Here is a 13267-nt window from a genome sequence, read left to right as displayed (position 1 = left end):
CTCCATCAAATGCTTTGATTGTCGTGGAGCAAATAGGGGCGACGGTTTTTGAATAGTAAAACATTAGTTATAAGTAAAGCACATTGTAAGCAAGCCACGGAAAAACAAAGTGAGCTTTTAGATTTATGGTGGGCTGCGTGAACTCAAGAACGAAAACCTTATTAAATAGTAGCAGGCACATAGAAAGGAAAAGATTGTGGGCATCTAGAAAGATTTCTTCTCTATTAAATGCTTAGATTGTGTGTTGATGACATTAGAATAAGAATGGATGACAGTATCGGGAGAACATTGACTGGTATGAGACACATCCAAGAGTTGAAGAAAACACCGATTCCTCAATTGCCTTTGAATTAGTTGAGTGTTGGTTTACTTTTTTTTTTTTTTCTTTCGGTTGGTTAGTGTTGGTTTACTTTATATGGTGAAGATTTTGAGGGCTACTTGAGGAGTCCCACTAGTAGTGGCTTGTATGAGTTCTAAGAGAAGATAATGATTTTTGTCATTAAAACGGTAGATGCATTTGATTGAGATTTGAATCGTGGTATATGGGTTTAGGACACATAAAAGAGAAGCCTAAAGGTTTTGACTAAGAGAAATGTGTTTTTTGATCATATGACTAAGAAATTAAATGTATACAGATATTGCGATTCAAGCAAACAGCAAAAAAAGCAATCCAAAACGACTGTCAAATAAATCCCAAAGATTGCTAAGCTGATTTACATTGATGATCGCAGACTAAGCTTCTTTCTAGGAAAATCGTCAAATTTTGACCGGGTTCCCTTACTTTATTTTCACAACATGTGTCTAATGACATTGGGGGTTAGGTTCTCAGCCTAATTTTGATGGTACACTTTTCCCGAGTATCCTTTCGCTTTTAAGGTCTCCAATTATGGAAGCACAAATATTAGGGCAGCACACGATGCTCGTTTGACTGACCAACAAGCTAATCCTTTATGCCTAGATTCAAGGATCAAGTTAGTTTTGAGTCTTTCATTAACAACGTTGAACAAAACTTGTCCAACTTTAGGTGATGGAATGTGTTCTTCTCTCATCACCCAAGACCAAACAAACGGGAGGAAGAAAGACATGGTATGATGTTATGAAGAGAAATCTAAAAGGGTTTCCTCTTGCGATACATCTGATTTTTAATTCAGGCTCATCGAAAGCATGAGTTTTGTCAACCTTGGTAAGTGAAAGAACAGATCGAGAATGGCGTAAGCAACACTGAATCCAATCGGTTACAAAGCCCTGTATCATTTCCAGAAGGACCAGCCTCTAGGAACCCCAGAAGTCATCCGTGTATGTGTGCTAGATTTGGGGCTCCATTCATCTCAATCCCAGCATACCCTTGCCATGATCTCTTAAGAGTTTCGCCCGAAAGATATGGGCTCTAATTTCTTCTATCCTTTTGTATTATTAAAGTGCAAAGGCGACTAACTTGTTGCGGCATGCTGTTAACAGTAGCCCTTTCTGTGATGATAAAGGCGGATTCAAATCACGCAAAAAGCCATGAAGCTCAATAGAACCAAAAGTGCACAATTGCAGCTGGAATGCGATGATCAAATCAATTTCAAGAATGAGGGGCAATTCGACCATCATATTCAACCATGACAGGTAATTGACGCCATTGCATCATTAAGCCAATTCTCATACTTGGAATCTGGCCAAGTATACAAGCAGGATGGACATACAATGATGTGCATGGACAGTCCAAAGTCATGCACCAGCACAACAACGCGTGATTAACAATTGCAGACAGTAGGAAGCAAGGTTCCAATTCATCTCTAAGATGCCAATAGATTACTTACAATAGAAGAGCGATCACTACCTTCGTGAGACAAGCTCAGTCAAAGTTATCAATTTTGATTGGCGTGATCTCATCGGCAACATCAAAGTGTCCTACCAAACGTGCAAAAAACAGCATCTGTTGTTCCAATGTGAATTTGATATTTTCCGCCTGCGAAACATTGCACGTCAATTTCCTGCATTGCGCACACAACAAATGACTTCTTTATGTAAGACTCACAAAGAACAATACCTTGCGAAAACCATGCTGCTCGCCTTCGTATTCCACTAATGCAATAGGCAGACCTTTCTGCTTCAGTGCTGCATAAATTTTGCGAGCCTGATCTGGCGGCACCACCTGCAAGATGTAGCAGATAATTGCCCAAACGCCAGGCATCCAAGTTGTTAGAATGCCAGAGATGTAAAGAGAAATATCTTGAGGCCGTTGATGAAATTGTATTTATCAAGTGAAAAGAGAAGTCAAACTTATCTGATGCAATTTCATAAATGAGGAAATTAGACGACCCTAATTTTGACACTGGACTTATTCCCTCTTCTTCATTCTATACTTCTCTCTTGATTTTTGGGGAGTAAAACTAGAGAGGCAGGGGACCATTGGAAAGAGCATGACTTGCGTACCTTGTCTTCCAACCCTTGGAATAGAATTACGGGGCAAGAAAACTTCTCAACAGAATTTATAGGTGATCTCTCGTAATAATCCTTTTCAGATCCTGTAGTGCAATGAATGGATGATTGGTATAAAGACTTATCCGACGTGAGATGAAACATGCACCAAAGCTTATTTGAATTACCAACAAGTTTTTCTAGGTCATGAGATTCAAATTTGTGTGTTTCTGCTATCAACATGTTCAAATCAGCAACCTGTTCATCAAAATAACCGACGGAAAAATACCCTTTGTCAATGTTGTGAAAATTGCATTGAAATTGCAGCAAATAATGATGAAATTATAAACGAATCTTTAGTCAATGTGAAAATTAAAGTATCCCAAATTCCAAGTAAACACCAACTACGACCAATGCATAGTGCCAAACTGTATGAAAATACACAGTTTGCTAGTTCATAAATCCCTACACTAATGTTCTTAATAGTCAGCTCTTGCCAGTAAACTTTCCTGGAGATCCATTTGATAGCAAGACACGATGAATATACTATATATTTTTCACTAGCTAGAAGAATGTCACCAAGAATGATTGATGATTATATTACAGGTATTAATCTCCAGAGTCCAGAGCTCTTTCAGATGTTTGTGTGCTTTGTCAGGGTAAGATAGGAACGATCTCCCCCGGGTGGCCCCATTCTGAAACTGGCTACAAAGTAAATGAACTCACGCCATAGAGGGGGCCCCCAGCTTTGAAAGTTTCTCTAAATGCTAGAGCAGCTAAGGTTGTATACCCACCAGCAGAGCTTCCAGTGATGCATAGACGATTGCCATCCACCTTTCCGCTTTCCACCTGGATGATAAAGCAACTTCACCATACTGAAATAGTTCCAGCATGCTATTACCCAAGGAGCACTAACAGAACTACCGAGTTGAAAGTCACCTACCAAAAATTTAGCGCAACTACAACAGTCATCAACATCAACTATACCCCAGCGACCCGATAGCCGTTCTCTGAATTCTCTGCCATAACCTTGAACAAAAATTTTGTACCATTTTTCAGTTGCAATGATGAAGATCAATTAAATGATGGGCCAAAGCTAGCAATGTTTGTAGCCATTTACGTCAATAAAACTCCATGAGGAATTGGCGAGAATAATGCATAGGGCTGTTGAGATAATAACGGTGCTTCATCACCATCCAAAGTTGGAAAACAAGTTTTGCAGAAATCAACAGAAAGATATGAAGCAGAAAGAGTTCTTGTTTGGAGACAAACCAGTGCTTCCACCGTAATTGACATCCACAAAGGCCCATCCTCTGCTAGTCCAGTACTGAACACTGAGGTTTAAAACTCCTCGTGTTTCACTCGTAGGCCCTCCTGTGCAGTTTTAAGCAAAATTACATAAACGCTTATGAATAACTAGTTCTATATGATTAGGCATTGATTCATGACAATGTTGCTCGAAACAATTAATTGCTAGTTACTCCTGCCAATGTTTTCCCTTTCTTTTTTTTGGGGGGAAGGGGGGGGGGGTGGTTGGGGGTGGTACCAGTTATATTTAGAATTGTCAAAAAGACCATTTTTCTGAAAAACTCAAGTTGTCTAAGGACACACCGATAGCACTTTCCCTCCAATGTATGTTGAAGTAACAGCAATCAGAAGATAAATGGGAGTGAAAAACAGAATGGCAACAAGAGGAGTGCCAAGATCAGACTTTTGACTTGAACCTCTGATACCGCATTGAATAATCACTTTCGAGAAAGCTTAAATTGTTAAGAAACACGCCATGGATGTATACCAAGCATGTATGTCATTGAGAGTGTCAAGCAATCATTAAAATCCATTTCACAATATGACTTGAGAAGCGCAGAACTGAATATACCATATCAAACTAATTTTGAAAATGTAAGTGCCCTTAAATTGGTCACATCTTCATTCAGCATCAGTTGTATATACTGACTTGTTTTGTGCATCTATTATATTTAAAATTAATGCCAGTTACTTATATTTAGTCTGAAAAATCACTAATCAATCAAGATTACAGGAAAATAAAGACTTACTTTGACAAGTAAGGTCAATTTATGATCCTTGTGAACAGAAATATAGGCACAAATTTCCCATGAAAGAATATACAGTTGGCAAGGTGAATTGAAATATGACAGGAACTGAGCTGCAATTATTGAAGTACCATGGCTTTTTAACAACAGTGGAGGCTTTTCTTCCTGACTAGCTTGATAAACATGATTAGATGGAGGATAGAAGTTTGCATAAGCATTTTGACCAGGAACTTCAGTTGGAAATTCAATCAGCTCTGGCAAGCTGAAATAAGACTGATACTTGAAACTGTCTGGTGCAGAGGACCATAGAATCTGAAAATCAATGACTTCTGACTTTTCATCATTGAAAGTCACCTGCAGACAATAAAAAAAGGCAAATTATAACAACAATGAGAAACACTAATTACTGCAGCACAGTCCACACTTCACTAAATATGAGGAGATTACTACGGTAAAGTATTGCAAGCACCTTAGCCACAGATGTTGGAAGAACTCCTGATGCTCCCTCAACATATAGGCAATTGTTTCCTGAAGTCTGCAAAAGAAGAATGTGCACAATATACCAATCCATCAGCTTAAAAAAATTAGTAATAGCAATTCGTCATAAAGAAAGTATTGAACATACTATGTCTTCTATGTCTGTGAATGGAATGTCAAGCAATGATAATGAGCTCTGAAGAACATCAATAATTGCAAGATGAGACCTTCCCCTCTGCCTGCAAGCAGATTCTAAATAATTGATATGAAGAATCATACAATAATTTGTATTTCGATAATGTTAACACCTTAGATCATCACATGGAAGAAAGCTCACCTGTAGCTGCAAGCAATCAGGGTCTTCTGTTTGTCGCTCTGGATAACTTCATAAGAGTTCATACCGAAAACCCATAATGGCCTAGCAAACTCAGCATTTAACGGATAAAGAGGCAGGACCTCATTTGTAGATTCAATCTGTTGAATCATGAAGCACATAAAAGATACAATTCAGTTCCTTTCCAACCACATCATTGATAATGCTATGACTGTATAAGTGGCAGTTGAAAGAGATTGCATATGTAACAATGATTCAATCACCTGCAGAAAGCCTACAACTAAAATAATTTCTCCTCATTTATAATTTTCACAGTGTGACATCCAAAGCTATACTATTTGACCAATGCAGTGTAAGTCTGTATGGAGTTTGATATGGAAATTAAAGAGATCAACCATAATTACGGCATAAATCAACATGTAGAAAACCTGCTTTGGAACGGTTACCATAAGGAATGGTCACTATGAAAGATCTTCAATGACATGAAGCACCTAAAATATCTAGACCATTCAAAGTCGATAAGCATGAACTGCAATGGCCCAGGATTAAGATCTTACCCACTTATAGAGATTCCAAAATCCATTATGTCTATCTGTAATGAAAAATAGTTCACCTGCATGTGTTCAAAGCACAATGTGATGTCTAGCACAATTTCAAGTCACTTCACCATGAAATTTCTTTCTACGTTTACACTGAGACAGTACATGTCCACAGCTTCTAATGTAAAATGGCTTTAGCATGCCCGACTCAATCATCCAAGCAGAGTGAGAAGGAAGAAAATTCACAAAAATGTTGGATATAGATCGCCTCACGAGTAAGCAGAGACATACCAGATGACTCCATATACTTATCACTGAGACAGTACATGTCCCCAGCTTCTAATGTAAAATGGCTTTAGCATGCCTGACTCAATCATCCAAGCAGAGTGAGAAGGAAGAAAATTCACAAAAATGTTGGATATAGATCACCTCACGAGTAAGCAGAGACATACCAGATGACTCCATATACATATCATGGATAATACATGATTAAGGGACATCATAAGATGAAAATACCAATAGAAAAAACTGTAGTGTCATTTTTTTTCAACTCGTTAAAAAAAAGACCAACATGCTCAGATCATCATGAAAGCAACATAATAAAAGAAATTCATCAAGGTGACCCTTATTTGTTATTCAGGCAGATCAGCTAGAATCGGGAATAAGCTATTTACATTTTCATTTATTTTCCGGGATCAGGCTCCTTTCTTGTTCATTCACAACACAGTAATACTAGATCTTACATTTCTTCAGCATCAAAGAACATCCAGTGACAAATGGACTTGTACCATTGAATGAGAAATCAATTTGCACCACTCAGTAATTTTGATCTGAGCCAAAAGACAGAAGTACCTTTTGGAGACCATTTAGGCTCAGTTGGTGACTCAACATGTTTAGGATCACGACCAGCAACACAGACACGCTTATAAATATCTCTGCATGTAAGTACTAAGAAAATCAACAAGACAAGGCAATGATGTGAATAAAGCACATTAATAAATTATAAGGAAAGGTTACAAGTGTGTCTTAAGAATCACAAGGAAGAGTTGATCAGCCTAAGCCAACCAGAAAATGCAAAGAGTGCAATAAGTAATGTATCACAGTTGAAATTCACTTGGCTCATACATGCCACTAGCCAAATTTTGTTCAAGGCTAAGGTAACAAGTTCAACGTGCAGCATGGTTACAGATGGAAATTACAGTCACTTCTCTGTATTAAAACACATGGAAATTATGTGATAGGAAATGCACTAGGGTCTTCAAACATCAACACTATCCAAAAATGGATAGTGTTCTAAAATTTATTGATATAATCTGAAGTTTTCTTACACTACATATATGAACTACTAAAACAGTGCACATAAGGTCACATCGGAATAACAGGTTTAAGGGGACTCTCCTATTAGCATTTATTTGTTTAAACAACCCATGTCTGTCGAACAAGTGAAAGAATTGTTGCAACTAAGTCAAAAGTAAATTTGAAATTCAAGAATGTAAGCAACAATGGCTTTGTTAATGGACATCAATCTCCATACCCGGCCTCCGAGATGTACCCAACCCAGAGCTCTGTTCTGTCCCATGGCATATTGGGATGACCCCACTCGATCCATGCTATCTTTTCATTCTTTGGATCCATCCGTGGAAAAGCATAGAAATCATTGCCACTGATAAATACTTTGGGCTCTGAATTGCACCCAAAAAAAAAAACACAAAATGGAGGGAGAAAAAAAGAGAAGAAATCAGTAAGTGTCTGGTACTATAGTGAACAAATTAACGTAGCAAACAACTAATCTGGCACGTCCAGCAATCATTTACCTTGTATATCCTTCTCACCAAGGCCAACAGCTACAACCATAGTGGTTGGATTCAAACTGTCCTCACGCCGATCTATATATATCCATGTAAAAGCAATTGGGTAAGCATCTGTCTTATAGTCTCTGACAAATAGGAGCAATAAAATAAGCACCTGAAAAGAGTGACATACCTTCACTTACGGTGACATAACGGCCAAATCTACTATCGAAAACTCCATCTGCATAACAAACTGAAGGCCCACCATAGTCTGGAGTAATTGGCAATGGAGGAGAATCTGTAGGAGATACAGAGTACAACAACAGAGAATCACTGATGCTTATTGATGAACGGCATACTGCTCCATAAAAAATTCGATAAACACAAGGCTTCATTAAGCGAAACATAAAAACCACAACATGTCATTGCAAGTATGCTTCCGTAGGAGTCACCGCTCACAATAACTGTATTCTATAGACTAAGGAGAAATGAAACAAGAAAGGAACTTTACCACATCATTTCTAAAGTGGCATATTTATGCTTCAACTTCTTTTATTTTCCCCCTCCAATCGTATCTCAACATGTCTACCATCAATTAAGATCTAAGCATGGAGCTTCCAATCCATGCATAAATTTCTTAATGAAGAGACTGAAAACTACAATTTAAAATCCCAGCCTTGACCATGCATTACAGCCACTGCTGAGCTTACCTTTGAGTTGTAAGGACTGCTTGTATAGCCTCTGATCCTCGTAATTCGAGAAAACAAGAGTATCCCCCGAAATGCTAAAAGCACCCCCGCCATATTCCTGACACAGAGTCCTCACTGCAAACTCTTTCGGCGTGATGTCAACAGGCTCATCTCCCGGTTTTTCCGGTTCTTTCACAAGAACAGAGCGTCTAACAGCCAACATAACCATCCATAAGTCAGTACACTCCTGAAAAATCTCGAGGCTCATTCGCATGACAAAACCATAAGGATAACAACCCGACAATCGTTCCGCATCCACGAAAGCATCATTCCAGCACCAATTCACAATACCCAGAAACCGAACATTGCCCGAACACTCAGTTTAATTGGTTTATTCTTTATATCACGAAAAATGGTGAGTGGAGTTACGTACCCCGATTCACTAGGACGGGACTCGAGCCAGAGGAGGCGGCCGTCACCGTCGACGGAGATGCCATCGAGCCTCTTGGAGGCGCCGGAGACGACGTCGGCGGTGATGGGGGACTTCCAAGAGCCATACGGAGCCGTACGGGCCGAAACTTCCATTTGGGTCATTCCAAACAGGATCAACTTCACATATCATCAAACATATAACATTCTTGTGAAGATTTTGGTTGTTTCAATACTGTGATGTGTCTTGATGTTTGGGTTTTTGGTATCCTGCTTCTTGTCCTTTATCACCCGGCATGTATCATAAGCTCAATTTCAACAAAAAACAAGAGCTTCAAGTTGTTATTTCTAGACGAACCAAGACTTTGTCAAGTTAGATGGCTGATCTATAATAATCTTTATGGTGGTTTTTTCTTTCCGTTTTTCTGTTCTGGTGGAAGCATGTGATATGTTAGGTGTTGAAGTCTCCTGCTTCTAGAAAGTCGACGGGAGTTCCATCCTTCCGCCATTTTTTTCAACTAAATATTTTGCTGACGCCGAGTGCTGAGATAAAATAATAAGTACAGAGTCAGATTTTGCAATCATCAGCAAGTTCTTTTCGCCCTTTTTAGAGTCTTTTTTCAGGATTCTTCAACGTACCATCACTTTGCAATTCGATTATGAGTCGACGCTGAAGATTTTGCAACCGGGTTTGTGCCAAAACATGCAGGACACATTCAAGAACTCACGAAAAGTGCAGAGGGAAGTATTGGGGATGTATCATACTCTGCATTCAGGTTGCTAGATTGGTAGGTATAGCAACAAACGCAGCGTGAATAATCAAATCCCCAAGCCGAACTGTTGGATCGATTAGTCAAACAGGGAATATCATCACATGGTCTAAATCACATGTTCACACGGGCAGTGTCTGATAGGACATTTCTATGACATGGTTTCATCTCCCTGATTGAGATGAGGATGGACGGTCTGCAGATTTTCACCTGCACACTGCACCCCTTAGTGGGTTGCTCCATAATCCCCAACTCCGAGGAGCCTCTGCTCCAGGTTTGCTATGCTTAGGCCGCGAAACAATAAATCCTCAGTTGGCAGTTTAGTCAAGCGCGTTAGAGATCTTTGTTGAAAGGCGGCGTGTAGAGGCTCTACAACAATATGCAAGTAATCACAGAGGCGGTCTGCTTAAATTTGCTCAATTAAAACCTTGGCTGCAGTAACACATGCGAGAGGATTGAAGTTGGTCTTGGGGAAGGAAAGAGGAGAGCAGCGAGCGACAGTGGCTATGGCTGCGAGAGCCATTTGACTCGGCCGCTGGCCTTGCGGTATTTATGTCATACTTGGCAAAGGGCTTTGGTCTTCTTTTCTTTCTCCTTGACATTGATTGGTTGTGCACAATATGATATATATTAAAGAAAATAACACGTACTAACTAATTATGTAATAAATTTTTGTTAACCAGTGTCACAAGGCAATGTGACTTTATCATGTGGTGGTGTGGCTTCGGCAGAAAGAATTCCACATCGAAGAATTGGTTTCATCTGGAGTAATTAATATATTTTAGTTTGGCCCATATATTATAAGTTTAAGATTTTGAGTGAAGCTGTATCTAGTTGAATGTTGACCGTGACTATGAATAGGGATAAATATGGCAAAGGCTGCTGCCTGCTCAGGCAATTTCTGAACTAGTATGCAGTGCTCCATCGCTGCTCTAGTACTCTCTCCCGTAGCAGATGCAAAAATGATTCAGCAAAACTACAGTAACCTTGAGTTGGTATCACTATTTAGTTGATAGGAACTACCTTTAATTTATTATAAACAACAATATCATGTAAGCATGATTGACCATTAAGAAATGAAACCTTCCTAGCATAGATTGAGACATGATCAGTCCAAGTGCAATCCTCTTACTAGAATTCTTGTCGCCCAGTCTGGTGGATCAAACCCAACTCAGGAAGCAAAAGACCATGGCTTCTTCACTGCCATACTCAGAAACAACGGCTAAGGGAGAGAGAGTCACAGCTCCGTATAGCTCTTGGAAGCCCCCCATCACCGCCGACGTCGTCTCTGGAGCCTCCAAAAGGCTCGGTGGCATCTCTGTTGATGATGAAGGCTGTCTCATCTGGCTTGAGTCCCGTCCTAATGAAGCAGGGTATATAACTACACGTACCAAATATTTTTAATAAGAAGGACGCACTAATTAAACTGAGTACTCGGGCAGCATAGATGTGTAACGATTGTCAGGTTGTAATTTATATGGTTTTTTTAGATGAATGAGTCTCGAGAATTTTCGGGAGTTTACTGACTTATGGATAGTTATACTGGCTATTAGACGCTCTGTTCTTGTGAAAGAACCAGAAAAACCAGGAGATGAACCTGTTGACATTACGCCGAAAGAGTTTGCAGTGCAGACGGCATGTCATGAATATAGTGGTGGTGCTTTTTGCATTTCGGGAGATACTCTTGTTTTCTCGAATTACAAGGATCAAAGGCTGTACAAACAGTCCTTACACCTAAAAGGTAAGCTCGGTAGTTGCTGTAATGCTTGTTGAAGGTCTGCTTCCTGTGGGATTTTATATTGTAGTATTCAGTCTCTTCACAAGAAGTTTACACGTGGATTTGGTAGCTCCATGCTTAGATCTTTAATGATGGGAGACATGTTGAGATATGATTGGAAAGGATAAAGAACTGAACTTGAAGCATTGAATATGCCTCTTTAGAAATGTTGCGGTGAAGTTCCTTTCCCATTTAATTTCTCCATAGTCTGTAAAATACAGCTTTAGTTAACTTCTGGTAAGCGGTGACTCCGAGGGAAGCACGATTGCAATGAAATGTTGTGGCCTGGAATTGACAAAACCATTTGGATTTTCCTAATTCAAGTTTTGCTTACCAGAGCTTTGTGTTTTATAGAAGTTTTTATAGAGCAGTACGCCATTCATCAATAGGCATCACAATTCTCTGTGGTTATATACTCTGTTTCTCCTACAGAATCTCTTCCATTGCCAATTACTCCAGACTATGGGGGGCCTTCAGTTTGTTATGCAGATGGAGTTTTTAATAGTAGATTTGGCCGTTATGTCACTGTAAGGGAAGGTAAGTCACTCTTTTCAGGAGCTTATTTTGTTACTCATACTTATTGGGGACTATAAGACGGGCACTTTCCTGATTGGAAATAGATCGGCGTGAGAGCAGTTTGAATCCAACCACTACGGTTGTAGCTATTGGCCTTGGCAAGAAGGATATGCAAGGTAAATAATTGTCGGACGTGCCACATTAGTTCTTTGCTGCATTAATCTGTTCGTTACATTACCAGAAACTTACTGATTTCTTTTTTCTTTTTCCATCCATTGTGTTTTCGTTTTATCTCGTGGAATCTAGATCCCAAAGTATTAATCAGCGGCAATGATTTCTATGCCTTTCCTCGGATGGATCCAAAGGGTGAAAAGATAGCATGGATTGAGTGGGGTCATCCCAATATGCCATGGGACAAAGCAGAGCTCTGGGTTGGGTACATCTCAGAGGCTGGGTATGGAGATTGATGTTCTTTTTGATCGGTTGACCACCTCATGTCCATTAGCAAAGCCATTATCACTTACATTGTTGCAACAACTCTCACTTTTACAACAGACGTTTCAATGTGACCTTAGGTGCACTGTCATAGTAGTTTGTATATGGAGTTTGAGAATACTCTAGAACATATCGAGGAATGCCAGGTAATATATTCTTTAGATAGAGTTTAGGTTTAGAGAACCCCGGTGCATTGCCTAACAGGTAATTTTCTTATTTTTTTAATACATAGAACTGACCATGATCACCATCTGTAACCATGTTGTTGAGCTTTGAGCGGTCGCGAAACCTTTCATCTCACGTGGCACATTAAACTTCTCACCTTAGCCAAGAACAGCCTGGCTAATGGTGAGTGTGAACCCAGTGAGTTGCAATTTGTAGTGCAGTACTTATTGCACTCTTTGCATTTTCCAGTTGGCTTAATCTGATCAACTCTTCATTGTTATTATTAAGACACATATGTAACCTTTCCTTATAATTTATTTGTGCGCTATATTCACATCATTGCCTTATCACATTGATTGTCTTAGTACTTCTATGCAGAGATATTTATAAGCGTCTCTGTGTTGCTGGTCATAATCCTAAACATGTCGAGTCACCAACTGAACCTAAATGGTCTCCAGAAGGTACTTCTACTTTTTGGCTGCCAAATTAAATTTTGGAATTGCTGCAAAATTGATTTCTCATTCAATTATACAAGTTCGTTTGTCACCTGATGTTTTTCAATGCTAAAGAAATGCAAGGTTGTAATATTGCTGTGATGAGGCTGAACAAGATAGGAGCCTGATCCCCCAGAATAATTATTGAATGTTAATTGGCCTATTCCGGATTTTAGCTAATCTGCCTGGAAATTAGGGTCATCCTGATTTTTTTTTTTTTTTTACTATGTTGCTTTCAGGATGATCTGAGTATGTTGTTCTTATTTTTACGTCTTGAGAGGATGATGTTCTCCAGTCTTTTTATTGGTATTTCCACATTATAATGTCCCTCA

At 39.3% G+C, this 13267-nt stretch overlaps 2 protein-coding genes across 2 annotated transcripts; one reads left to right on the top strand and one right to left on the bottom strand.

The window, feature by feature from the left end:
• Positions 1-1840: 1840 nt before the first annotated feature.
• LOC139881776 (dipeptidyl-peptidase 5-like) lies at positions 1841-10011 on the bottom strand. Its single transcript, XM_071866187.1, has 19 exons — positions 9916-10011; positions 8723-8898; positions 8311-8498; positions 7794-7898; positions 7625-7696; positions 7345-7492; positions 6663-6745; positions 5829-5884; positions 5275-5411; positions 5086-5176; positions 4930-4995; positions 4592-4814; positions 3679-3780; positions 3350-3435; positions 3133-3255; positions 2595-2664; positions 2422-2513; positions 2036-2140; positions 1841-1954 (listed from the first exon to the last, which is right to left on the bottom strand). The coding sequence occupies exons 1-19, from the start codon at positions 10009-10011 to the stop codon at positions 1841-1843; spliced, it is 2133 nt and encodes a 710-aa protein (XP_071722288.1).
• A 665-nt stretch (positions 10012-10676) lies between these two features.
• On the top strand, positions 10677-13179 carry LOC139881775 (uncharacterized). Its single transcript, XM_071866186.1, has 7 exons — positions 10677-10861; positions 11042-11229; positions 11698-11802; positions 11886-11957; positions 12088-12235; positions 12820-12902; positions 13175-13179. Exons 1-7 carry the CDS (start codon positions 10677-10679, stop codon positions 13177-13179), a joined length of 786 nt encoding a protein of 261 aa, XP_071722287.1.
• Positions 13180-13267: the final 88 nt, after the last annotated feature.

Source organism: Rutidosis leptorrhynchoides, unplaced genomic scaffold (genome assembly GCF_046630445.1).
Source record: "Rutidosis leptorrhynchoides isolate AG116_Rl617_1_P2 unplaced genomic scaffold, CSIRO_AGI_Rlap_v1 contig194, whole genome shotgun sequence".
NCBI lineage: Eukaryota > Viridiplantae > Streptophyta > Magnoliopsida > Asterales > Asteraceae > Rutidosis > Rutidosis leptorrhynchoides.
This window is presented reverse-complemented; position numbering and strand designations above follow the sequence as displayed.